Here is a 25,384-nt window from a genome sequence, read left to right as displayed (position 1 = left end):
GTCACTGCTACCAGCTTTTCTAATTGTACCTTTTTCTGCACAAAAACTCCTTCACCGTGTTATACATTTCAACTCCTCTTGTAGTTGTCTGTTAGGGCAGATGTGTCAGGAGTTCTTCTCTTGTGGAAACCAAAAGCTATGCTGTACTGTTGCCGTCCACAGACTCATCACACTGGACGTTAACCACCTGCACTTTGCAAGATCCCGGTCCAGCTAATTGGCCAAGTTATCAGACATAGCTGACACTCATCTAGACATTGTAGTGGAAATTGAATGAGTTCTATTGTTCTCATCCTTAGGGACAGTGATAGCAATTATCATCATTGCTTGAATTTTTTTCATGCTATATGCAAAAGTCTTTGTCCCTTAAGGCAACAGATTACAGCCCCCCCCCCCCCCCCCCCCCCCCAGGCTGCTGTCGTATTAACAATAGCTTGGAGCTCCAGAATGGACAAGAAAAAACGACGAGAATGGCTCGAGCAGGGCGTTGCTCACGGGGCGGTCGCTCGTGCCATGCGGTCGCACGTGCTCGGGCCCGCTAAATGCTACTTGTAGCTTTAATTGAACACTATTTTCTTTTTAAAATTATAATTATCAGAAAAAAAGAGTACATAGCTGGGAATCATATTGTAAAATTTAGGATAGCATGTAGTCTACATCATACAATTGGAATTTTAGAGATAACTTTAGAGCCCCATTTCCTTTAATCCCTTACCTCTCATGGATGAACAGAATAAAATGGATACAGGTTCATGATCAACAGTGAATCTTTTGGTGAGATTTTGACCTAGTTTCAGGCTGAAAATTTGAACAAGTTTGGACAAAATCATTGAAAGAGGTCCTCTCTAAAACCTCCTGACAGTGTCTCTGGATTACTTTGACCACAATAAGCAGGTACAGTTCAGAACTGGGTCACTTCAAAGGAACATCCTGGCAGTCAATATCATTACTGATATCATGCCTTTTGTTGGGATAATATACTGATCATTTAACCTTTTTGTTTGTTAGAAAAAGAAGAAATTGTTTCTAGGTTAGACTCAAAAGATTAACACGTTTTTTCCACTTATGTTATCCATGAAAGTGGACTGGGTTGTACCCTTTCTCAGCCCTACAGTAGCTGGGATTTACTCCAGCAACCCCTTGTACAGAGCATAGTGGTTATGAACGATGGCTGGATGGGGCATGCATAAAAGCTAACTCAAACTTATAGTAAAGTATGCAATACAAAAGCATTAAAGGATCATCAAATAAATGAGTTCATGCAAAGGTGGATTTTGACCTATGATAGTCAGGTTTGTTTTGCTAACCCTTTTACTTTTTTCAACTACTGTAACTTAAACAGTTTAATGCAATTCCAGCATATTTTGATGTGAAGAAAAGCAGATTTGCGCTGAAATGCAACACTGGACATGCTTTGGACATGTTTAGTGAAATGCTTACTGAATCCACATAAATTAGCTGATTCTGTTGAGCAGAAAAGCGGCTTTTCAACGTTTTGGAACACTTTACTTTAGTAATGTGCTGCATAACGATGCAAAGGTGAAATAAAAAGCTGTTTTTTTCCATGTCAGAATCAGCTGATTCACGTTTATTGCATAAACAGTCGAGGAGTTACGGTATGTCAAAGGGCGTGTGTTATTTAGGTGTCGCTGGGTGCATCTCCGGTGTTAAAGGGTTAATTGGTTAGACCAAACCAACCTTTACAATCAAAGGTTGCAAAAGGTCAAAAGTTCAAGTTGTTGTTCACCTTTCAACATATCCAGTCAGGGCTCGCCACAGCAAATCAGCCTTCAATGAGTCGCACATTCAGTTTGGCTGAGAGCTTCTGACACAACCCTGTATTTTATCCGGGCTGGGGAATGGCACAGGGAGACCTAAACTTGGGCCCTCTTGTGGCTACATGGGTAGGCAGTAGCGTGAAGGGTCTTGTCCAAGGACCCTCAATGGATGAGGCTCATCACGCCCTTGGGAAATGTACCCTGGTTATCCATGCACCAGGCCAACATATCCAACTGAGCAATTAAGCCACTCAAGGTCAAGGTCAAATCAAGTAATTAACCTTTACTTGATTTGGTTTGCTTTACTTTTGATCAAGGTATAGGGGTGACTGCCTGTACAAAGTCACAAGTAAAGTCACTCCTTGTTTAGGTATGCTTTTCCCAAAAAATGATTTTAACTGCAAAAGTCCACTTGGAAGAAAGAAAACCAGAAAGTATGCAGTGTTACTATAAAGTCTTGAATCCAAACCAAAACTTGAATCCACAAACGCCGAGAGGACATTTACCAACTTTTTCTTGAGTTGGTTCATTCTGTAGACTTTGTATTTTACATGCCTACTTTTTTTTATTTTACTTTTTATTGCTTTTTTTTGCTGAATAGGATATCTAAGCACACCAGGGTTCACTTGCACAAACAGATGTTTTCAGGTAGGCAAGAGTTTTCTTGTTCGTTCTGCAACAGAGCGTAAATGCATTTTTGCACCATGCCTAAACATAGTAGACTATCCTAGAAAACTAGCTCAGGTCCGTTTTCAGAGAGTCCTTGGTTCTTATGCAACAAGAATTTGCAAAGCTGATTAGTTGCAGTTTTTCATGTGTGCATTTCAAATACAGTCTTGCTTTTACTTCATCCTCAAAATATTGTTTTTCCGCCTCAATATTAATGTCATAAGTCATTTAACAACACGTGCAAAGTAGATATTAAAAAACGATTTACTCCCATGTAGCTATTCATTCTGTGACTGCATCAGTGTGCATGCTCGTCAAGGAATGTAAAGTGGACGGCAAACAGTTATCTCATGCTGCTGTTATGTTGCCCTCACAAAGCAGTAAAATGTGCCTGGATAATTATAACAGCCTCACTTGATTCACACACTGTGTACCACGCTTGCTTTAACTCCAGCTAGTAGACCAGGTTTAAGGATAAATGGCTGTTTATTGAGTGAGAATTGTTTGCATGTGCTTGGTTATTAGTAGCTGCTAGATAGACTGACAGGCGAAAAGTAAAGCTGAGTACAGAGTGGAGATTTTGCTTTGGAATAATTTCTGCCTCATGCTGGGTTGGAATCGGCCTAACAATCGGCCAGTGAGAGAAGCATCCCTCTTTGAGGAGCTTTAATAGCCTCTTTGAGGTGCTGGCTCTGTCTATTATGCATTTTTTGGCCACATTTCTTTTTCAGTCTTTCATTCTTCTCTGTTTGCATTTTCTCCTAATCTCTTCCATCTCTGTTTGTTGCTTGTCTATTTTTGCTCAGTTCCTCCCTTCTGTTGTCCTGCAGTCTCACTGTTTTAATTCTGTTTGACAGTAAGCTCATTTCTTCACATGCCATCAAGAATGTCCAGCTTCTCTCAGATTCCATGTTTACTACTTGTGACTTTTTTACTGGCTTGTTCTGTAAAAAAGGAAGGGATCCATCCTCAACAAAACTCCTTGATGATCATGGTCACCTTTGTAACTGCTATGTCAAAAAATGCAAAGCTTTCTTTGTGACCCAAAGATTTTTTTTTACATTCATTTTGCTTGAGTGGATTCATTTTCATTTGATTGTCTTTGATGTTTTGAATTACATGAGGTCATGTCAGAGTAAATCTATAAATGTGAGAAGGCATACATGGTATGCAAGTTATACAAGGTGCTGACCTGGCACCCATCCCCTTTACCAAAAGATGAAGTATATAAAGGTCTGTAAAAGCAGCACTGTCAAACACCATCTGGTCATTGTTGGAGCTCTTTTCCCCTCCATGATGAATTGCAAACTATAAATCAAACTGAAGAAGCTGTTTAGACTTAGAGAACCAAATAATCCATGCAAAGATGTCCTCCTTTAATGTGTTTTATTTTTCTAATTTTTTGTGTAAAATATTTGGTATATAGAATATTTTACTCAAAAAAATAACCGGTGTGGTATTGAATCTTTAAAGTTTGGTATTGCCCATCACTAGTTCAGAGAATGTTTTTGGTCCTGACCTTGAACATTTCTGTGGCTATTGGTTAGTTATAATCATTCAATGTTTAACATGTTGCCAACACTTTTCCTTAAAGATAAAAATGCCATCATGGTTGGAATCAGAACATTGTTCTAGTGTCACGTGTTTTGATAAAAACAATGTTTCACTTATTTAGTAGCTTTGCTAGTGTTTTTATTTTATTTTGCTAGCATGATTTAAAAATAACTTTCTTTTTTTTTTGCTGGTCTTACAAGTACACAAACTTCCTCCACATGTAACAAGAACCACTAACTTCAGGCACTTGTGTAACTGTAAATGGTCTGGGTTTGAGACAGCAATGGCATATCTTTTGTTAAAAAAAAATGACTTGTAAACTTGGATGGGAGTCACACTTAAGTTCACACAAAGCGCCTTCAAATTTGATTTGAAATGTTATTCGTTGGTTAGTAGTCTTGACAGTATCCACTTGATTATTTTGGAACAGAGTTGCTTTTGTTGCTAATTGCTAATTCATGACTTGTCATGTTTGGTCTACAGTCTTCTGTCAAATCCCCTGTCTGAATGGAGGCCGGTGCATCGGTAGAGACTTGTGCTGGTGTCCCTCAAACTCAACAGGGAAGTTTTGTCACCTAGCAGCTCCTCCTCCTGCCAGACCCACTCCTCACAGTCGCACACTCACCGCCCGCCATGGAGCAAAATCCCCCTCCCAGTCCATGTACACCCTTCCATTATCTAATCAGCAAGGTGAGCACTTAAATGGTTACAGTGATTTCTTCTTTTTCAATCTCTTAATATATATTCCATGGGTATTTTTCAACTATTAGAAAAACAACAAAACTAAGTCAAAATGACCTTTTAACAACTTAATGAATATAATTCAATGTTTTTATTAAGAAAAAAAACTAAAAAGATATGGCATTCAGTACATTGTAACCCTTATTGTAACCCACATGATGCATATGAGGGGTTGCTAAAAACAAGGACATATCTGTTAGGAGCTTACTTTTACATAGAAAATCAATTTTATATTTTACACTAGAGTATGATTCATATGAAGCAAAATTGTTAAAAAATGTCATTGAATATTTTAGCATTTCAAAGTCAGCTCTGTCAACACAGCTTTCAGTTCATCAGCTTAACAGAACCTGATGTTTCCGGATTTCGAGGCAAATACAGATTCATAAATGAAGCCACCAAAAAGGAATTATATACATGACTTCATCAATTTGTCGAGTCCTTTATCTTCTACATTGTTCACTCTCCAATGCTTTCCTTCTGTGAGCCATATGTGAAAATCAAAATGTATTTGGAGCAAATTAAGTCATTAATGACCCAGAAAAAGTCCCCCACATTGTTTCTGTTACTCTGGTTTTATGAAAGAGTGGAGACTATTCACAAACAGACCAGAAAACATTTACAATCAATAAAACTTAAAACAGAAAGATTGCCGGGACTCTTAATGATATCTACATATTTTCTCCTTAACGTTTAGACCTGTGGTCCCCAAACCACGGGGCATGGATTGGTACCGATCCATGGGACAGTTGGTATCAGACCACAGAAGAAATTTAAAAAAAACACAACCTACATTTTTTATGTGTTATGTATAATCTGATTCTGAAGGACATTTTATTTTGGAAAATTTCTGGGTTCTTCCCACCACATTCAATTTGGTCTTGATCCCTGTGAAGTTGTTCAAAGTAAATCTGCTGACAGCTAAAGTGAAACCTCCAAACTAGCAAAGTTAACCAAAAACAAACGTATCCGAAAAGTTTCTTTCAAAAAAATGAGCCAGTGAGGAAACAGAAGAAGAGCCTTCCATTCAAATTAAAAGAAAGCTGCATTTAACAGACAAAAACCAGGAGTCTTTACTCCAAATATGGATTTATTGCAACACTTGATTTTACACACCCAACCTGCTCTTTATTATATTCAGCAACCAGCTATCTAATACTACAAGGATGTTGCTGTTGAAGTTTCTCAAATGGTGAAATATTATATTTAGAAATTACCATATTAATGAACCTTTTTTTGTATTTATCTATCGCTTCTTCAAGCTAGATGAGTTTGCGTCTTTTAAAGGTATGCGTTAAGAGAAAATCTGTATAACGTTTTAATGATTTCTGCACAAAATCTAGCATACTAATAAAGTCTAAAGCAACTGCAGATATTTTACAGAGAATAAAGGTATACTTTACCCTCAAAAGTTAAAGAAAACTGGAAGATAAAAAATAAATTTAAAAAATGAGACGCACACGTCAGCCTCATACAGGCCGGTCCGTGAGGATATTTCTGACATTAAAGTGGTCCTTGGCCTGAAAAAGGTTCGTGAACACAGCTTTAGACTCTATGTAAGATTTTGAATCATTCCTGTGGTTCAAGATTCTGCTAAAAAACTGTAAAGTCTTGATCATATAATTTGTTTTTTATTTAAAAAAAAGGTAATCTTAACATTGCATCATCTTCTCAACAGGTTGTTAAATCCTTTTTAAGTATTTGAGATTACTGTATTAAACGAAAATGAAAACTCAAACTGTGGAATGTTGTTGTTGCACAAAAAGTAGCTCAATGCCAGGAAAGCACTCTTGAGTACATAAAGTGATTCTTGAACGGGTTTACATTATTCCAACTTTGAAACTCTAAACTTTCCGCTCTTTTGAATAAACTTTCTAACTCTTGTCCTCAAGTGTCTCTACACCCATCCTTGGTGAACGTTCACATTCAGCACCCGCCAGAGGCCGAGGTCCAGGTTCACCAAGTAGCTCGAGTCCAGCCGGGGCAGAGGCTGGCCAACACAGAGGGAGTTCATTCTGTCCAGCAGCGCTCACAGCCCGGAAATGGACACGAACACCCCAGTGAACATGGCAGCAGACAGTTTCCCTCCAGAGGGCATGAAAATGGCCACGCTAGAACACACAGCCGGCAGAATGAAATTGTTGGGAGATGCTTTCAGGAGACGGTTGATGGACAGGTATTTGGCTGAAAAACTGTCATTGGGTGATCTAACACACAGTGTCTTACCTAAACAGATTACATTGTTGTAAAATGCCATTATTTCCACATTCTCTCAGCCCTTAAAATGTCCATTGACTAACCTTTGTAACCCTGTGACACTGATTTATTTTAATGTCCAGGATTTACGTACTCTGGCCACACTTCTCATTTTACATTCCCTGACAATGGCTTGCTGTGGTTGATCGTGCATTCAGGGGACAAAGGTTAAGCCTGAGTCAACCTCAAAGGATTGGTCTTTTCAAGAGAGTGACACTTATTGCTGATTTGTATGGTCGGGGTGAAAAGTAGATGTTGCAACTGTTATTTATTAGAAACAGGTTATAAAGGGAAGCTTAGCAGCTTTTTATTTTGCTGTTCTTGTCAGTGAAAGTGCTTTTTTTTAACAGGGGCCTAATCCATCCTGTGCTTTTTCAGGGCCTCTCACTCACAGATTGGTGAATACCTTTTGGGGCTCATTGTGTTGCTCAAGGACTTTGCAAAGTTACTGACCTGCTTATTGGCAGGCATGCTTTACCCGGGCCACAGCCAAGAGCATTGATCCATAGAAATGCTGCCTTTGCCAACATTAACTCCTTCTTTTGCTTCACTCTGCCTTAATAGGTGTGTTGCTGGAAGTGAGGTGTGTTGTAACAATGACAAAAAAGAACTTTGGCGCAACAGGAGCATGAAAACAACATGCATTTGTTTTCTTTTTCCCACCAAAAAGTTTACTTTCTCTGAGGGAAAAACGCTGTAATTCTCTTCTTATTTAGCGATATTGGCCAAAAATCTATTAAGTACATTTTGATACAACCCTTTAATTACAAATAGCCTAGTGCTTAAGTGAGGCACGCTAGGATGGTTGGTCTTCAAACTCTCAGTGTTTACGTCCTTCTCCAGCTAAATAATCTCAGATGTGTCTGGTTCACCCTGTCCTCTTGGATAGGTATTTACGCACACTCTGACATAACCACAATAACACCCTTGCCAGCGTGCAAACACTCACACATAAACAAGCATGCATGCACAAACTTGTAAGTCTCCAAACTTGATGCACAGATTTAACCCAGATGTTTTTTGTTGCAGTGTGGCAAGCCCCTGCCAGGCCTGACCAAACAGGATGATTGCTGTGGAAGCATTGGTGCCTCGTGGGGTTTAAATAAGTGCCAAAAATGTCCAACCAAACCAGGTAAATCCTCAGGACTAAGAGGGAAGATCCAAAGATCTTTCCGCTCGTATTTATTTTTCTTTCATCAATTTTGAATCTTTTATCATTTCAGTAAGATGGTTTCTTGAATTTCTTGTTTTACACAGATTAGTCGGGTTAAAAATTACCACTCATTGCTTTGAATTAGAAAGATTAGCAATTGGTTTGTTTCTATACTACTTGGCTGCCGTTCCTTTTTACAGCAAAGCATCCATCACATGCTCCTAAACAATCGGCCACTGCTAATGATGAGCATTTCTCCTTTAGATGTCCGGCTGACTCATTCAGTGAAATGAGTCTGTTTCCCTAAAAGCTTAAACTTGGATGCAAATAAAAACACATTTAGCATGCAGATGAGATCCTGGCAGGCGCACCGCCCACCCTGTGGGCAGGGAAAGCTAACCCGGCCTTGAAAGAGTAAGGGAAAGAGCAACTTTCCGACCAGAACTGCGGTAGGTTTGGGGAAAAAAGCTTGGCAGTTTTGCGGAGAGCAGGGTGGGTGGCAACAGTGTCCACTGTGGATGGAGGTTGTCACTCACGCTGACATCTGACCCTACTTCAGATTTGTCCATCCTCTGGTTCAAACTTCATGGGAAGCAGAGCATGTAAAGATAGGACAAAATGTACCTATTTTTCCTACTTTTATCATATTCATACCCACCGGTGCCACTTAGCTGCCAGATTGCCTGAAACATGTTGGAGCTTAATCAAATGCAGATCCCTCTCTTCTCCTCTATTGATAATAGATGTTGATCTATTCCTTCCAGTCTCTTTCACATGCTAAATTCTTTTGGCTCCCAGATGTTTTCCACAGCTTCTTTCTTTGAAGTTTTGGGGGGAAACTGAGTGAAAGCCCTGATTACAAATTTGCTCTTCGGTTATTTTTTAATGGCGACGGGCTTTAAACTGGAGGATCGCACACAAAGGAAGACATGAAAGGACAAAGGGAGAGACAGAAAAGTGAAGTCAACATGAAGTTATGGGCTGTGTCTAAAAGGTCTCGGAAAAAAGTCAAATGAGCAAAATACTTTGAAATTTCCCCCAGTGTCACTCTTTTAGATGGACATTGGTGTTTGTCTTGAAGCTAGAGTACATTAGTCTGACTGACCCAAAGGAATAATATGCAGCACATGAAAAAAAGTGACATGACTTTACTTAAATTAGTTAGCTTGCAGATTCGAGAGAAGTTTTACAGTTTTATACGAGCCTCCCGCTTCCCCTGAGTAAGTGATAATTATCTCATAAAAGGCAGTTGCTGCCATTGGCCGGTTTATTGTTGGTTTCAAATGGGTACTCTTGAAAAAGAACAAGGTCGGCTACTTCCTCCTTTATTATACCTCAATGCAACTATAGTTTAATGAGATTTTGATGCAGACAGGATATTAGACTTTTCCTCCTGTGTCCACTTTCAGCTTAAGTGCGTCTGTCCCAGTCACCACACTGATATAAACTCCTGACCAGTTGCTGTTCTGTTTCAGTCAGGGTCTCTTTACATGTATATAAAATAGTTTGATCACGTTTCATGACAATTAAAGCCTTAGTCACATGCACCCATGTGGTGTGCTGCGGGTTTTTGGGTTGTCCAGGCCCATGGAGGGTCATAGAGAGGCATCTTAAGGAGAGCCCAGGTGTGTTTTCTAGGGACGTCATGAAAATCGAACATACCATTTTTGTGCATATAAATGGTATCTTGAAGTATCAGTAAGGCTAATGTAAGTTACACAGACTTATGATATGCTTGTGATGCTGTCTGACAATGCCCTCACGCCACACCGTAGCGATTAGTGTGGTGCATGTACTGGTCCCTTACTGACCATGCCACAAGCACTGGGTGTGCATGTGATACATAAATGCCCATAGGACGCCTGTGGAATTCACACATGAACTACAGGCTGTTGATTTTTTTATTTCTAACAGTCAGGCTGGACTGCACACTTATCTCAAGATCAGCACTTTTTAGATCTCCTGTTTTGTTGTAGTTTTTTTTTCTGTGAAAGTCTATTGCTGTGTGATCATGAAAAAAACCCAGATGGGGTTCTGTCACTACACCATCACTCCATTTTAGATTTTGAATTTTGATTAATCTTGCTGTACAAGTATATGCTTTTTTTTTAAATTGTGAATTAAATCAAATCAAACCACTTGCGGGCTCCTTGCACAGTCTGCCAGACTTAGGGCCTTAAAAAAAAAAAAAATATGTACATCATGCCTGTGTCTCACTTACCTGACCTTTTACTTACTCTTACGTGTTGTTAAGGTCTTCGCTTGTCACCTTAGGCATGCCCCTGGAAGAAAATGGGCATGAACATTTTAGCTCTACAGGGTCAGTGTGCACTCTAAAACCTTGATATTTTGTGTGTGTCCCCTGGTTTCCCTGAATGGGTTTGCCATTTTTTCCCCGCAAACAACCCGTATCCACCCACAGGGGCAGTTGTGACCATGAGGCTTACGACATACCTTTGATTTTTACATTAGAGTTGTCGTCATATGGAGGGAAACTTTGTGTATTTGTGAGTGAAGGAGTGCAGTTATTATGGAAGCATAAATGCCAGTCTGTCCCATCTCAGCAGGAGCCAGAAGGCTGTAGAAGCCAGGGCCTTTAAAAGTCACATGCTGAGGATTCCTGACCCATAATGAGATCCAGATCAACCAGACCAAGCTTCAGTCAACTCAGTTCCTCTGGCTGAGGTGGAGCAACTACACAGCCACATGGCTTTGAGTTCATTGTATAAATGTAATTTATAAAACTATTGGAGGGATGGTTCGGTCTGTTCTCAAATATCTCAGCTAGGGAAACGTTTTTTGGCAGGAATGATGAAAACCTTTGCTTACACAAGTCATCTACGAGCTGGAGAGAGGTTTTCCAAAGACTGCAATTGTTTGAGCATCTTTACATGTATATCAAGAAGGCGTTTTGGCTCAAATCTTACCCAGCATAACACTGATAGACTTTTTATTTATATCAGTGTAGACTTGCTGCTGAATAGTTATTCCAAAGTCATTTATCTTCTCAATAGCTTCAACAAGCTTCTTTTTCTGTGGCTCCAAAGCTTCTTTTTCTGTGGCTCCAAACATCAGTGATGCTAAAAGCTTTAGCAGAACTAGATGTTGCTTGAAGACACTTACAGAACCACTGGCACTCCTTATTTCTACCTTCCTTACTCTCTTCTCCCAGAATCCCTCTTCTTACATCCGATCAGATCCATCTGACATTAGCTCATCCCTCCCAAATTTCCAGTCTGCAGCTCAGAGATTTAGTCAGACACCCAGAGACAGGCCAGAGCTTGTGCTTCTTGCCTTAAGTTAGCTCTGATCAAACAGGGACATCTTTCAGTTGCCTAAAAAACTTAGATGGAATGAGTTGGCCTCCAAAACAGGCTGTAACAAAACACATCCAGTGGATCAAGTCCAAGGTAACTATTAATTAATTGAAACAGAGACAATACATTTCTCTGACAGTGATTGATTCATTCATGTTGGCTTAGCTTCATCTCTTAGGAACCAGGATGATAACATTATAAGGGTAGGCAGTAATATGACCAAACAGATCAGCAGATCTAATCAATAAAGATTAATCAATTCTATCTTGGAGGAAGATTAATGGGACATTTATGATGCATTAATAATCAGGGCCAAGCTAAGAGTAGCATTGGAAATACATCATGGCATTTGAAGCAAAGCAATGTGGGTAACTTACTGGGGTTTATGTTGACATGTGGGTCTGATTGAGACGTGTCTGAAGTGGTTTACACTGGCATCCATATCTGAGAGGGGCGAAGAAATAAAACTGGAAAACTCCAGGGACAAATATAAAATGCTCATTCATAAAAACAAAAATAATTGCACATTTTCAGTATTGTTTTGAAGTAGGGGCGGAATGATTAAACCCAAAGACTTCAGGGTGCAGCTTCACATGTGTTGTGTTGATTATTACAATAATAAACTGGCAGAGTTAGGGAATGCAATGTATTATTATCCTTAGGTCCAACTGAGTAGCCTTAGCTCTACCAACACAAACTTTATATGGACAAAACATCCACACCTGTGTCACATTTGAAAATTAAAAACTTTTTTTTCCAAACTATTAGCTCACGTGAAGCATTTAAAGACATTGAAAAAGGTCAGTTTACCGTCCAAGAAAAAACAAGAATCTGTCAATTGTTAAATAAATGGAAAAAGAAAAAAAGGTTGTTCCTTCTGGTCCTCTCAGTCTGGCCGGAGTTCGTCCTGTGTTGGCTATTCAGAGTGTATATATTTGGAGAAGCTGTGAGGCTTTGGTGTTGGTGGTTTTTCTCCAAAGTGGCCCCCAGTGGATAGGAAGTGGATATATTAGTCTGACATGTATCCTTCCTCCTTGCTTCCCTCGCTCATTCTCAGGTTTTTAAACTAGTCATATTAAGGAGGCAAGGAGGCCCACAATTTACATACCCAACAGATCTCTGTCTCTGGAAAAGTGAGAAAAGCTTGCAGGTAGTTCCATAGCTTCAGTGTCCATTGAGCTGATGGCTTCTTTTTTTTTAAGATTTCTGTCTTCCTTTTTGCAAACTCTTCTTTTTGTGAATGTCTTATTTTGCCATCCTTTCATTTTTGTATCCATCTGTGGCTTTCACTGAGTGAATTTAGCTTTCCTCTCTGAAGTTTTATTTATATATTTATTTATTTATTTATTTAAATTTATGCTAAAATGACATAAAATCCTTAAGGAACTTTGATTTACATTTTGAGGTCAGGGAATTTGAGCAAACATTACTGAACAGCCTCCTGTGGAATGCACAGCATAACTGAATGGAGACAGACAATAAATTAGTGAGGGGTGACAAAATCTTTTGTTGAACAGCGCTAAATGGATACACAACAAGTGGAAGGGTTTGTCTGTACCCTCTGCAGTCACAGACAAGTCTGCGTCCACAGTCTTTCTAACCACGGGTGACGCTAATGATGTGCAGCCCGAGCTCACTCTTGCAAACCATTGGCTGTGTGGCTCTAAATTTTGGACGCAAATGATTGTAGAAACAAGCATGGGAACTGACACATCGTTAGGCTTTCCAAGAATACCATTACTGGGACTCTTCTTAATTTTTATGAATATAGGTTTTTCATGTCAAAGTTGTTCAGCTGACACAAGACCATATTTGTTCAGTGTCTTTGCTCCAAAAGCGTCTAAGTTGGTCAAACAGCCAAGACCCTCCATGGTGTACTAACACAAAAAATTGCTTTTATAGGTGGGTTGCCGTCCATCTGTGGATGGTGAGTTTTGGCAGCTTGCTTTTCAAACTTGCAGCAGACAAATTGCCCCAAAGGAGCAATAAACTTCTGCTAAATCATATTCCAGCTCCGAGCACTTTTAAATCCATGTCCCACATCAGCAAATGTTGAGTTAGAATCTGTAGGTCCAGTTAGATCCTACAAGTAAATGAAGTTTGATGTGAGTGGAATGTTTTCAGGAGATCTCTGGCTCAGAATGTCATGGAAATGCAAACATTTCATGTTTGGTAAAGTAAAACAACATCTCGGCATTTGTTTAAAACTTAGCAGTTCTGATTCAGACTTATGTCAACAAAATTATTCACATGTGACCGGAGTGAACAATGACTAAATGACCCACTCATCTGTGACAGGCTCTGAGCCCCGAGTGTCTGTTTAACTATTCACAAACCTTTCTACTCCCCACTAAGGTCAAACATCTTGAAGACCTTGAAAAACTATAAATTCTGTTGACTTTTGAATTATTTTAGCAACTTATATTAACAACTTGGCTCCTTCTCAGGCCAAAATGTGTTTTTATCCTTTTCAAATTTTCAATCAAAGGACCGTACAGGGAAAGCAGCCCACAGTTCTTTTGAGACAACACTTTAACCAGAAAAGGGCAGAGCATTTTTCTTTAGTTATGGATATGAGCAGAAATGGAACTGTAAATTCAATTCAAAATGTGCAATTTAATGCAGGAACTCTAATTTTCATACATCACTATTTGTACTGATCCATTTTTGCTCTGTCAAACATCAGAGGTATGAGATGTTCTACGGCGTTATTCACCTCTTCTGCTGCATTACGTGCTTTTCTTGTCTGTTCTCCCAGGACGCTAAAAGTATTTCATAAATACATGAAAGCAACCACTAATCTTTCTGCTAAAGTATCATTCTCTGCAAGGGTGTGTTTGGTTTTTGCCTTAGTGTGGATGTTAGAGTGACACATAAAGCATCACCCTGTAGAATATTGCATTCTGAACACACCCCATAAAACTGTGACAGCTTTCCTCGTTATCTGAGCATTCATGTCACTACTTTAATATGAATCAAGTTTATGCAGTGTAAGGAACAGATGATCTTTCTGGGATTTAGATGTGGGAGCTTTTACTATATAGGATAAAACATTTAATCTATCAGTTTTCCTAACCCACTGTATCCCTTTTGGGGTCATGGGGTTGCCGGAGTCTGTCGTGGGTATTGTTGGGCGAAAGCAGTGTACGTCCTCGACAGGTCGCCGGTCTTTTGCAGGGCACCTAATCGCTCCCACATACACACACATGCACACCTAGGGACACTTTAAAGGAACCAAAGTCAAAAAAGGAGGACATGCAAACTCCACTCAGAAAAGTCAGGATTCAAACCTTGGTCTTGTTGTAAGAGAGCATTAAACATTGAGCTCACAATTTTCTTTGATTTGCCTTTTTTTTCATAATCAAAGTTGCCAAAACGATCTGTGTCTAAAAACTATTAAAATACAATTTCATAAAAATATTTTTGCAATTATGAATGTCAAATATCTATCTATTTATCTATTTTCATGAGTTGACTGAAATTGGGAATTACCTGGGAATACCAAACATGACTTCATGGTAGTTGGTTGCACTGCTAAAGCAAGTGCAAACAACGTGCAAGTAATTTGCCAAACATTTTTGGGTAGTCGTTAAATTATTGCAACTAAAGAAAGTACTGTGTATATGATATTATACTATCATACTAAAAACTGGTCAAAGTCATCACATTAGGTTGCTAAGTGTGTTACTATAATATGAATAGACAACAAAGTGAAAAAATCGTTATAAGTCATAAGTCTGACATTTTCTCACACTACAACCAAAACTAAACATACAGAATCAGACATGGGATCTTTCAGCGTCCCATGTGGAGAAACTCTCAGTTTACTTCATAAGACGTTCTGTTACCAATAACCCCACTGCTGCTGCTCTGAAACATGTAGAACTTCCCACATGTCCTTTCTGCATGTCTTTAATATTTCCATCCTAATACAAACAGACTATCCTTGCAATCCGATAGCCACATTCACCCATGTGAACATGTAAGGGAGCGCTCTGAGGCTTGACCGGTTACTGTATGATAATCAAACTGTGTGTTATGAATTGTTGTCACTGATAGTTTGGTTTCACTGTGGGATTAGTAGATAAACTGCAGCATTTAGTGTAGTGTTTTAGTGAATCTTTGACCTTTGTGGAGCACACACTGCCCATTTTGTTATTGGATCTTAATTTTATTCATCAGCATTCCTAGAGTGTGAAGTTAAAGTTTTAGTTTTGGGTTGATGCAGATCTGCAATGGCTCATGATAAAGATCCGGCCTGACACTCTTACTCCCTTAGTGTACATATGATATAAGCAATTCATTCACCTTTCTCTGAGGAGAAGAGATTTATATGGAGTATGATTATAGATGATGTGGAGTGTTATCATCAATCTCTTCTGGATGGCAGCTGTTTTATAAATGTGTTGGACAGAGGGATCCTTCTCTGTATACTCATCCGAGGTCTCCTGCAAGTTATTGCCCCCCACCCCCTGACAAAACTGTTCCTTCTATAGAATTCTTTGTAACAGAGAGGCCCTGCAGTGCTTAATGGTGTGTTTTTATTTTTCTTGCAGCTTATGCAGTAATTGCAAACGGACAAGTTCAGTGTCCTAAAGGCTTTAAAAGGATGAATGCCACACACTGTCAAGGTAAGTTTAAAAAAACAAAACAAGATTGGACTTTTTGAGCAATTCTATGTAATTTTATCCAGTGCATTTCCATAATATTTCCTTAAATTTGCGCGGCAATGCTTACAGTTGACATACTGCTGTTGATCTGGCCCCATAAAGGAACTGGGTCGAGACCATGATTACTGTAGAAAGAAAGCTTAGAAGTCATTATCTACCTGGAGCTTCATAGTTTGATTTTTTGCTAAGATTTACGGTAGTCATTTTGTATTTTAAGGAGTTTTGCTGCAGACAGTGGCTTTATGATCAGCACATTAAACAAAACTCAAAAATTTATCCCAAGTGGAAAGTCACTTTTTTCTTTTTAGGACAAAATACGCACTATGATGAAAATTCAATTTTTAGTGTTTTTTATATGCTCTTGTGGCAATATTCTGATGACTGAACACTTACATTAAGATATTTAGCCCCAAAATTGCAAAAATACATGACTTTTTTTTTTTAATCTAATCATGTTGAATCAGGAGCAGAAGAAAATATGCTGTTTGAAAAAGCTTGTAACTGTGATATAGAAACCACAATCTGCTAAACGCTCCCCGCTCAGTTCCATTCTGATGCATCCACTCAGATCCATGTGCGTTTTTCGTTTTCCTCATCTGGGTCAAAACTGTATGGCTGGATTTCTCAAGGATTGCTCACCATTTTTGTTGCACCAGTAATGTTAGGATGGGTTTTGAGGGGATGTAAGATAGAAGGAGAGGGTGTAAACAGATAGATAATGGGAATGAGGGTCAGGGCTGCTCTGTGCCAATTGTCCTGCCTACAACCCAGGGGCAAATTTCTAATGAACTACTGCCGCTCTGCAGAAACTATGTCCTAGAAAACGACACTTTTTAATATTGTGGCCAAAAACGCCACAATCCTAATTAAAAACTCACTAGTAATGATTCTAGACAAGATCAAAAGATCATGGGAGTGGGATTTTAAAGAGCCTAAACTATTAACACATCAAATAAGGCTCTGTAGCACTAAATGGGAGTAGATAAACTTTACATTTATTTTCTGCTTTGAATTCATTCTGGATGAATGAGTCTCTCTACAGACATGTAGCGACAGATATGTATTCCTGTATGAAATGTGCAGCTTTTTTATTATTAAAAAATAAGGTTCACAGTTAGCCACCCTACTTATTTAAACTCTTCTGTTTGCCATTCAGCACCTGCGTCATTCCCAAAAAACTAATTTAGTTGTAATTCTCTTACTTGCTGCCAAAACGTCAGAATCTGGGATCTTTCCCCCCCAAATATTAAGTAATTTGTGGGATGATGTCCACCCATCTATGTTCTGCCTCAATTCTAAATGGATTGCATTGTGAGAGGGTTTATCTCTGCGATGTAATAGGCCTGACTTGACATGGTAATTCTGTGAAGTGACATTTCCCCCCAGTGTGATAAGATGCACCTACAGAGGCACAGTCAGCCCCTCTGAAACAACGCTTTATCTTTCCAAACTAGGTCAGCTGAAAGTGCTGTGTTTACTGCTGTGCTGAGTATAAGTTTGTTTAAAGAATGGCCTTCACAGAGGAATATGTTATCTCTGTTATGCATGGCAAATTGCTATGGAAAGAGGTTTTTAGTTTAAGGCTTACATTTCTTAGAAAAAATAGCTTAATAAACTGTAAAAATGTCGAAGTCATACCTTGTCAGATTTTACTTCATAACTTTATGATTTTATGATTTTAAAATTCTAGTACTTCAGCTAAATGCATATATGGAACTGAAAATCAGATTCTTATAAACACAGTTTATGTTGATGCAAATCAAGATTCAGTGAGGTCATAGTTGATTATTTGACACTTAGCTACTATGTGTTTTAATGTGTATTTAGTCTATAAAAGCAGCCCCAATGCAGCTTACTTGTAAGCACTTACCACAAGTTCAAGCAACCAAGCATAACTTCAAAAAAGACAGGTTGTCATAGAAGTCATTTTCAAGCCCCGTCAACCCATCGGCAGACTATGGCAATAGCACTAATCAGGGACCCAACCGACCCACGGATTAAAGACCCCATGAGAGCCAAAGCTTAACCCAGTGCTGACCTGAACCAGGATCAGATGTGGTTCAACCTGAAAACAAGTCCCTGTAGTGTGTGTTGTTCCAGTGTTCAGATCTTCAGCAGAGTCAGTCATGACAGCTGTGGAATGTTGTCCTTGGTTTGTGCTTCGTCCTCCTTCGACCACACGACCCGCTTCTACAAAACAGAAAGACGGACATGTTTATGTCGTCCCAAAACAGAAGCTGCTGCTATTATAGGGCTTTGTTGAATTTACTCAGTTGTCACCCTCGATTTCTTAGAAACCAAAAAGTGAAAGCAGATTATTGAGAAATGGAAGATAAATCTATAGTAGCATGTAATCAGACTCAACTGGTTGAAGCGATGGAAAAATAAAGAAAACCATGTTCTTTTGTTTACCATAGTAGAAAAACAAATTGTGTCTATTCCCAAGTGTGATGGCATGACTAATCCATTATGTATGCCATCAGATTTAGCAACTCTTTAAGCAGTTGAAAAAAATCCTCCACTTGCATTAATTTTGAAATCTTAGGATGTTGTCCCATCATGTGATTGTTTAAAAAAAAAAAGGTGTCCTGTGAAAATAATAAGCACTTGAAAAAATAGCTATTGTCGTCAGTAGCGCATGCATGCATTCTTGATAATCATCTTTTATCAGTTTGAACATTTCTCAAAACCTTTCATTTAATTCTGCTTCTTTTTTTTAGACATCAATGAGTGTCTGCTGCCTGGAATTTGCAAAAATGCTGACTGTGTCAACACCAAAGGAAGCTACAGGTGCACATGTAAACCCGGATACATGTTAGATGCTGCAAGGAGCCATTGTGTCTGTATGTTCCCCCCCCCCCCCCCCCCCCCAATTACTAAATGATCTTTCTACCATTTGTCTTTTATATACTAAATTGTATTGTGTTCTTTGGCTCCTCCTCTAGCGGACAAGGCTGTCTCTGAAGAGAGGGCATCGTGCTATAGGTCGGTTTCTTCCGGTTTCTGCTCTCTGCCACTAGCCAACCATCTCACCAAGCAAATTTGCTGCTGCAGCCGTGTGGGAAAGGCCTGGGGTCATGGCTGTGATCGTTGTCCCTTGCCAGGTTCAGGTACAGTGCTTAAATATTTCCTGTAATCATATCTCGGTGAAAACTTGTTATTTTTTCGACTTTTTTTGTGCTATTGCAGATGGAAAAATGTCTAATTGTAAGTTATGTAAGGACTAGCAATGTCAGTAAGCACAGTCATTCTACTCTTTGCCAATGGTGTAAAACATTTCAAAGTAACTAAAATCTGTTTAGAGTGGGAAATCAACCAAAAAAATAGCAGTTTTCATTTTTTCGAGGCAGCATAATGGTTAGTCAGTCTTGTGTTCTCACTCCAACACTCAAAGAGAGAGCCCACAAATCTACCGGCAAGGCTTCACAGCAGAAATTTGCAGCTCTGCCAAGCGAAACATGGGAAGTAGTTGTCATCCTTTTCTCCGTCCAGATCTAATCTTCAAAGTCACAGAGAGAAACAAGATGGTTTTTGGAGTGTCTGTGCTGGCCAGTGATTCACAGGGACTGTCAAATATCAGATATTACACACAGACCTCCATAATGCTGCCTTTTAGACATAGATGTGATTACATTTTTTTATAACCTCATTTTCCGTCATGCAGTGTCAGGCCTTCTCTGTATTCATACGTGTATTTACCCTGAGTGCACGTCTGTCATTCCTCATATTTCTATTCCAGGCTCATCAGAGCCAAGTTTCAGGTCAAGTAAAGGACACCGTTCTTCCTGGTTATAATGGCTTCACCATTATCAAAGTGTGCTGGCCTTGAGACAAAGAAAAGTAGTTTCATTTCTTTCATCTAGCAAGCCAAAATTTCATTAGCCTCTTCCTTATACACCTGTACATGGGTTGAAGGGTCAGAGTTACATGATCCAATACTTCCCTCTTTGGCTTCTTGTGCTTTTTGAAATCTTTTCCACAAGAGATGTTCTTAGTGTCCAAGTTTTTTAAGCAGACCTTAATACTGTATTCCTATGCTGGGACTGTGATCAACAGTCAGAGCCAAATTATTCTGTAAGAGCTTGCTTATCACTGTGCATTTGCTCCTCCCACAGACCACTTCAAGGAGATCTGCCCAGCCGGACATGGATACACATACTCACGCTCAGATGTGCAGATTTCAGTCCGGCAGCTCGAGGATGATGAGCTGCAGAGCACAGGAGTATCTCTTGAGGAGCAGTATCCTCAGTTTCCATCGTCTCAGCCCTCGCTGCTCTTCCCCAGCGAGCCGCAACACCCCAGTTACCCTCAGACACCACAAGTGCCCCAGTACCCTGATTACCACAACATGCCACAAATACCTCATCACCCTTTGAGCCCGCAACATCCATCATATTCAGAGAATGAAGAAGCTGAGCGGACAGAGGGTAAAAGTATGAAATATTTGGTTATTATTGATTTATTTTGGAAATTTTATACACATAGGCACACATCTTGTGCATCCACTTGTAGACGACTAGATCCATGTACGTCTTTGTTTTCCTTGTCTGAGCTGGCATTTGGCTCAAAACTTTACAACTGGATAGCTTCAACAGTGCTCGCCATTTTTGTTGCAAGGTTAGGTTGGGGGTGTGAAGGGCTATAAGCTAGCAGGAGATAGTGTAAACAGTTCTCAGTTATAGGTCAAGGGAAGTGGGGCGGGGTTGCTATGTGCCAATAATCCCACCTGCAACTCTGCAGGAACTTTGTCCTAGAAAAAGACACAGGTTTTTTTATTTTGCCTAAAAAAGACATAAATCATAATTAAAAGACCACTGGGAACACTTTTACAATATATCAAAAGATGATCAGAGTGGGACTTTAACTAGTTCTGTCTTTTAGGTGGTTTAAAGTTTACATAAAGTTTAGGTAGGTGTCCACTTTACTTTAGTCTGGTTTACTTCAGAAATAATGACTCTCTTTATCTTCTGCAGGTGAAGAATTTCTCCTCCCAGTAAGTTTTTCGTTTTTATCTCTGATAAAACAAAAACAAAAAGGAGAACTTGATGCTTACTAGTTGTTTTTTATTTTTATGTCTTTTACAGTCAGCTGTTGTGACTGACTCTCCATTGAAGCACCCAGGTATTTATTTCTTCCTTTATATTTATGACAGTCAACTTCTTCCTCAATTGTGGTAAATGATAAAGGTTATTGGATCATTTAATTCATACCCAAACATATTTGTATTCTATGAAAATGTTTTCCATTTCCTCACATGACTAACAAACATTTAGTCTAGAGCATCTCTACATGGAACAAGTCTCTTTTAAAATTATTTAGGTAATGCTTGGCACCTATAAAGAAATAGTAAATCTTAATAGCTAAATAAGGGAGCAAACGAGAAAGAAATGCTTGGGAAAGTGGCTCATTTTAGTAGTAGGAACTTGGCTGGATGTTAAAGTTAGAGTCTCCAAAGGCAGATCTAACCAGTTTGCTCGCTTATGTTTACATTATGACCCACTCCAGTCCACCTAACAAATACCTCTCCAGACTCTCCAAGCATCAACCTGACGCCAGATTTAAAGGAAATAAACCCTAAAGCTTCACCCACAGGTAAGCTATAAGTTCAGGGAATTACTAAGACAGCATAACGATTTAAAGCAATGTTGGAAATATCTTAAAGACAAACTGGCATGGATAAATGAAGCTGTGGGAGCACAATGCAAAAAGCAGCCCAGACCTCAACATTTCATTTTATGTGGTCTCTGTCATGTCCTGGCAGACAGTTCAGCATGACATAAAGGTTTTGTGCTTTCCAAAAGTAAGAAACGCTTTCTTGTAAGAAACCAAGAACAGGTTTGTTTTGCAGACCATATTTATGAAGAAATGAGAAGAAAATCAGAGATGGGAAGGCAGAGCCATGAAGGGATGGAAGAAGTGAATTTCCAGAGATACGTCCTTTGTCTTTAGAAACATCAAGTGCCAAACTCAATATCTCTGTTTTACCTAAATCCTTTTGGAAGAAGAAGACAAGAACAAAACTAACGTCAGGCTCTACAGCGCATGACTTGTTTCTTGACGAAGTCTTTGTGAGAGCGCCATACCACCTGTTAGAACACTATGCCACGGTAAAACCACTCCTCTCATCCAAAATTCTACCAATAAAACAGCAAGACGATTACCCATGAAGAGTAACATGTGTTAGTGGAATGCTTTTCTATTTTGTATTTTTACAATCCGTCTGATTTCTGTGCCCTGACTGTGAGCTTCTCCTCTGTTTCACAGGTATCAACAAGTGCAGTTCTATACCCTCTATATGCGGCCGTGGAAAATGCATTTCTGTGCAGACTGGCTACACTTGCTTGTGTGACCCTGGATTTAAGCTCAGTGCCTTGCAGACCAATTGCATTGGTAAGTAGCAAAAGTACTAAAACATGAGGCTTTATTTTGTATGTCAGTTATGGTACTCAATTTTTTCAAAGTAATGCTGCTTTTACGCCAAATGTAATTCCCACTGCGATTTCACATCCTCTGGCTTGACCGTTGTGCAAAAATGTTTTTATAAACCTGATGCTCCCACTGCATTTGGGGGGAGGTGCCATCAAAAGTTTTTAGCCTCATTGTTACATGGAAGCATTGATTGAATGTTTATCTGTATATTTCATATACAGCCACTGCATAGAAGACATGGATGATGTTGATAGATCAAGTTTGCTTATCTTGAAGAGCTCTACAAAGACGTTGGTAATCACGTCTCCATTTCTGGGTCCACTGTACTTACGTCTGTGACCCAGTTTGATGACTGGCTGTCCTGCATTAATCCCAGATGGAAAAAAAAGACAATAGTAAAATTAGGGGACCTTTTTATTATTGGCTCAATAATAAAAAAAAAGCTTCCTCCCACAGGAGGAGAACAAATGACAATGATCAGCTCTTCACATTACATCATCAACATATTATGGACCAAAGCTTGATTTCTGATTGATTGACACAAATCCTTCACCAAATTTAAGATATTTAAACTCTGGAAACATTGCGCAGAAAAATGTTTGCCCAAAACGTTCTGCTGCAAGATCGCCATGCTGCACCTGAATCGCAAAACGTGCTGCAAGACCTTTGATCGCGTCTATTAAACAATAAAACTGGCTGCACAAATCGCATTTGATGTGAACACAGGTTCCCTTGATCATGACTTTTAAGTTTTTACTTGGGGCCTTTTAAAGACAGGCAACAGGTTCCCCATACAAATATAGCCTAGTTTCCTTCTGACAAACTTGTTTGTGTAGAATTAATTCAGTGCTATTTGATACCATAGCATATGCCATATTTGCAGACCCTGAAAATAGTCTGTGTCTAATAGTCCATCAACCATCCATTTCAGGAAGAGTCTATAGATGGAACCTGGTATGCATTTATTTATGGACTGTGGGGTTCTTAAATAAGGCTTTTGTGTCAATAGTTCTGCGTTCTGGCTGTTGTTCTGCAACCTAATTTTAATTTTGTTTGTCCGTTTGGGTTTGTACTTGTGGAACTGTAAGACTGATACCAATTTAGATTGTGAAACTTGCATGAAAGAACAGAAAGGACGCATGGTCCACCAAGAAGGCAAAATATTTTTTGGCTAGAACTAAATCAAAGTGTTGTCAAAGCATTTAGTAGAATTTCACACCAGCAGGGTCCCCCAACACTTCAGAACCTAATTTAGAACTCACCAATAAAAAAAACCTAGAAAGTAAAGTGCAAAATGAAAAGTAATAGCATCCTTCCACATGGATTTTGGCTAAACTGGTGTGAATCCATGTTGGTAAACGAGGGAGCAAGACTTTTCGGGACTCCAGAATAGAACCAGATTTGTATCTGTCATAAAGCACAAAAGACACTTTCTAAAGGCACTGTGACTTTGTCTGTTATCAGATCAACAAATGCAAGCCTGGAGTACCGATCATCCTGTGGCACAGAGGTCTTAATAAATTAAACATGCCAAAAGGAAAGGGATCCAATTACTTACATTACATTATATTTAAAGGCAGAACACAGGTCATTAAGACAGCAACGATTCTGTGACCTCCTATGCCAAGCATCCTCTGCAGCCTCTGTTCATCTTCTAATCCCATTGTCCTATTGGGGTCAAGGGGCTGCCGGAGACTATCCCCTGACATCCTAGACAGGATGCCTCTAGAAAGCTCCAAACTGCGGAGCTTGGACTCATTCACCGGCTTCTGGTGAAAATCCACTAATCCACTTTCACTTTTCCTTTTGTATAGATGTAAATGAGTGTGATGAAGACCCATGTGAAGGGAAGGGTCACTGCATAAACAGCTATGGCTCCTACACATGCCAGTGCCACAGTGGTTACAGCCAGGTGATCACACAGAACAGGAAGTTCTGTCAAGGTGAGACTTCAAGATTAAATGTCAAAATGAAAACAGGCTGCTAATTAGCAGAATGTTGTTTTTATTTGCCACTAGCATTTATTTACAAAGCATCCTCTCCTATTAAATTATTTGGAGGACATCACTAACTTAGCTTTCCTCTCTTATTGGTTTTCTTTTACCTCGCAGACATTAACGAGTGCAGCATGCCCAACAAATGCCAGAATGGAAATTGCGTCAACACAGAAGGATCTTACACCTGTGAATGCAACAGTGGTTTTGCCAAATCTTGGAGAGACCAATGCGAAGGTGACTTCCAAGCAAAAATCCACAGAAGCATAAACCCAGCTCCACCTATCTGCATTTTTCAAGTCAGCCACATTTTCCTCTAAACAGGGCCAGGAAGAAAACTTTTTTTCCGTCATGGTCGAGAGAATATGTGTACAATTAGGGAAACACAAACTCTTTTGTCTCCAACTGTTTTAGTGAGCCAGTTTTTTTCTGTCCCACCTTCTGCTTGAGCAGATTTAGATGAGTGCAAGGATCCCAGCTCGTGTCCCAGTGGAATCTGCATCAACACACTGGGCTCCTTCCAGTGCCAGGCATGCAGCCCTGGGCTTAGACTCATCAATGAAAGATGTGTGGGTAAGTTAACCTGTCAAAGCAGCAGTACTAACAGAGATTTTCAGCTTATTTTTAATCAGTTCAGAAAAATAAAGGCCTGCCTCTATTTCTTTTAAGCTACATGAATAAAGAAGTCTGTACCTAAGCGCTGCACTTTGTTGAAATCCCGAAAACAGATCAGAGGTCCTGTGGCATATGTTGAGCGGTGGGTGCAGCGGTAGGGTGGAAGCGTTTTCATGTGTCGTAGTGCAATTTGGGCACTGTGGCGTGG

The 25,384-nt window shown here is 39.4% G+C and overlaps 1 protein-coding gene across 3 annotated transcripts in view; it reads left to right on the top strand.

Annotated features, from left to right (window-relative positions):
• Positions 1–25,384, top strand: part of LOC101168829 (latent-transforming growth factor beta-binding protein 2) — an 83,553-nt gene that overhangs the window by 34,332 nt on the left and 23,837 nt on the right. For 2 of the 3 annotated variants that reach the window (XM_078941368.1, XM_023951596.2), the window contains exons 6-18: positions 4,485–4,691; positions 6,635–6,918; positions 8,028–8,130; positions 16,025–16,099; positions 18,859–18,981; positions 19,084–19,248; positions 20,254–20,571; positions 21,112–21,131; positions 21,223–21,259; positions 22,403–22,528; positions 24,382–24,510; positions 24,679–24,798; positions 25,015–25,134. In XM_078941368.1, coding sequence (XP_078797494.1) covers positions 4,485–4,691; positions 6,635–6,918; positions 8,028–8,130; positions 16,025–16,099; positions 18,859–18,981; positions 19,084–19,248; positions 20,254–20,571; positions 21,112–21,131; positions 21,223–21,259; positions 22,403–22,528; positions 24,382–24,510; positions 24,679–24,798; positions 25,015–25,134 — 1,827 coding nt within the window. The remainder of the gene's footprint in view (positions 1–4,484; positions 4,692–6,634; positions 6,919–8,027; positions 8,131–16,024; positions 16,100–18,858; positions 18,982–19,083; positions 19,249–20,253; positions 20,572–21,111; positions 21,132–21,222; positions 21,260–22,402; positions 22,529–24,381; positions 24,511–24,678; positions 24,799–25,014; positions 25,135–25,384) is intronic. The other variant, XM_023951597.2, reaches the window with a different exon arrangement.

This window comes from Oryzias latipes, chromosome 22 (genome assembly GCF_053564925.1).
Source record: "Oryzias latipes strain Hd-rR chromosome 22, Olatipes_Hd-rR_3.1".
Classification (NCBI taxonomy): domain Eukaryota; kingdom Metazoa; phylum Chordata; class Actinopteri; order Beloniformes; family Adrianichthyidae; genus Oryzias; species Oryzias latipes.
Note: the sequence above shows the minus strand (reverse complement) of the source record. Positions and strands in the feature narration are given on the sequence as shown.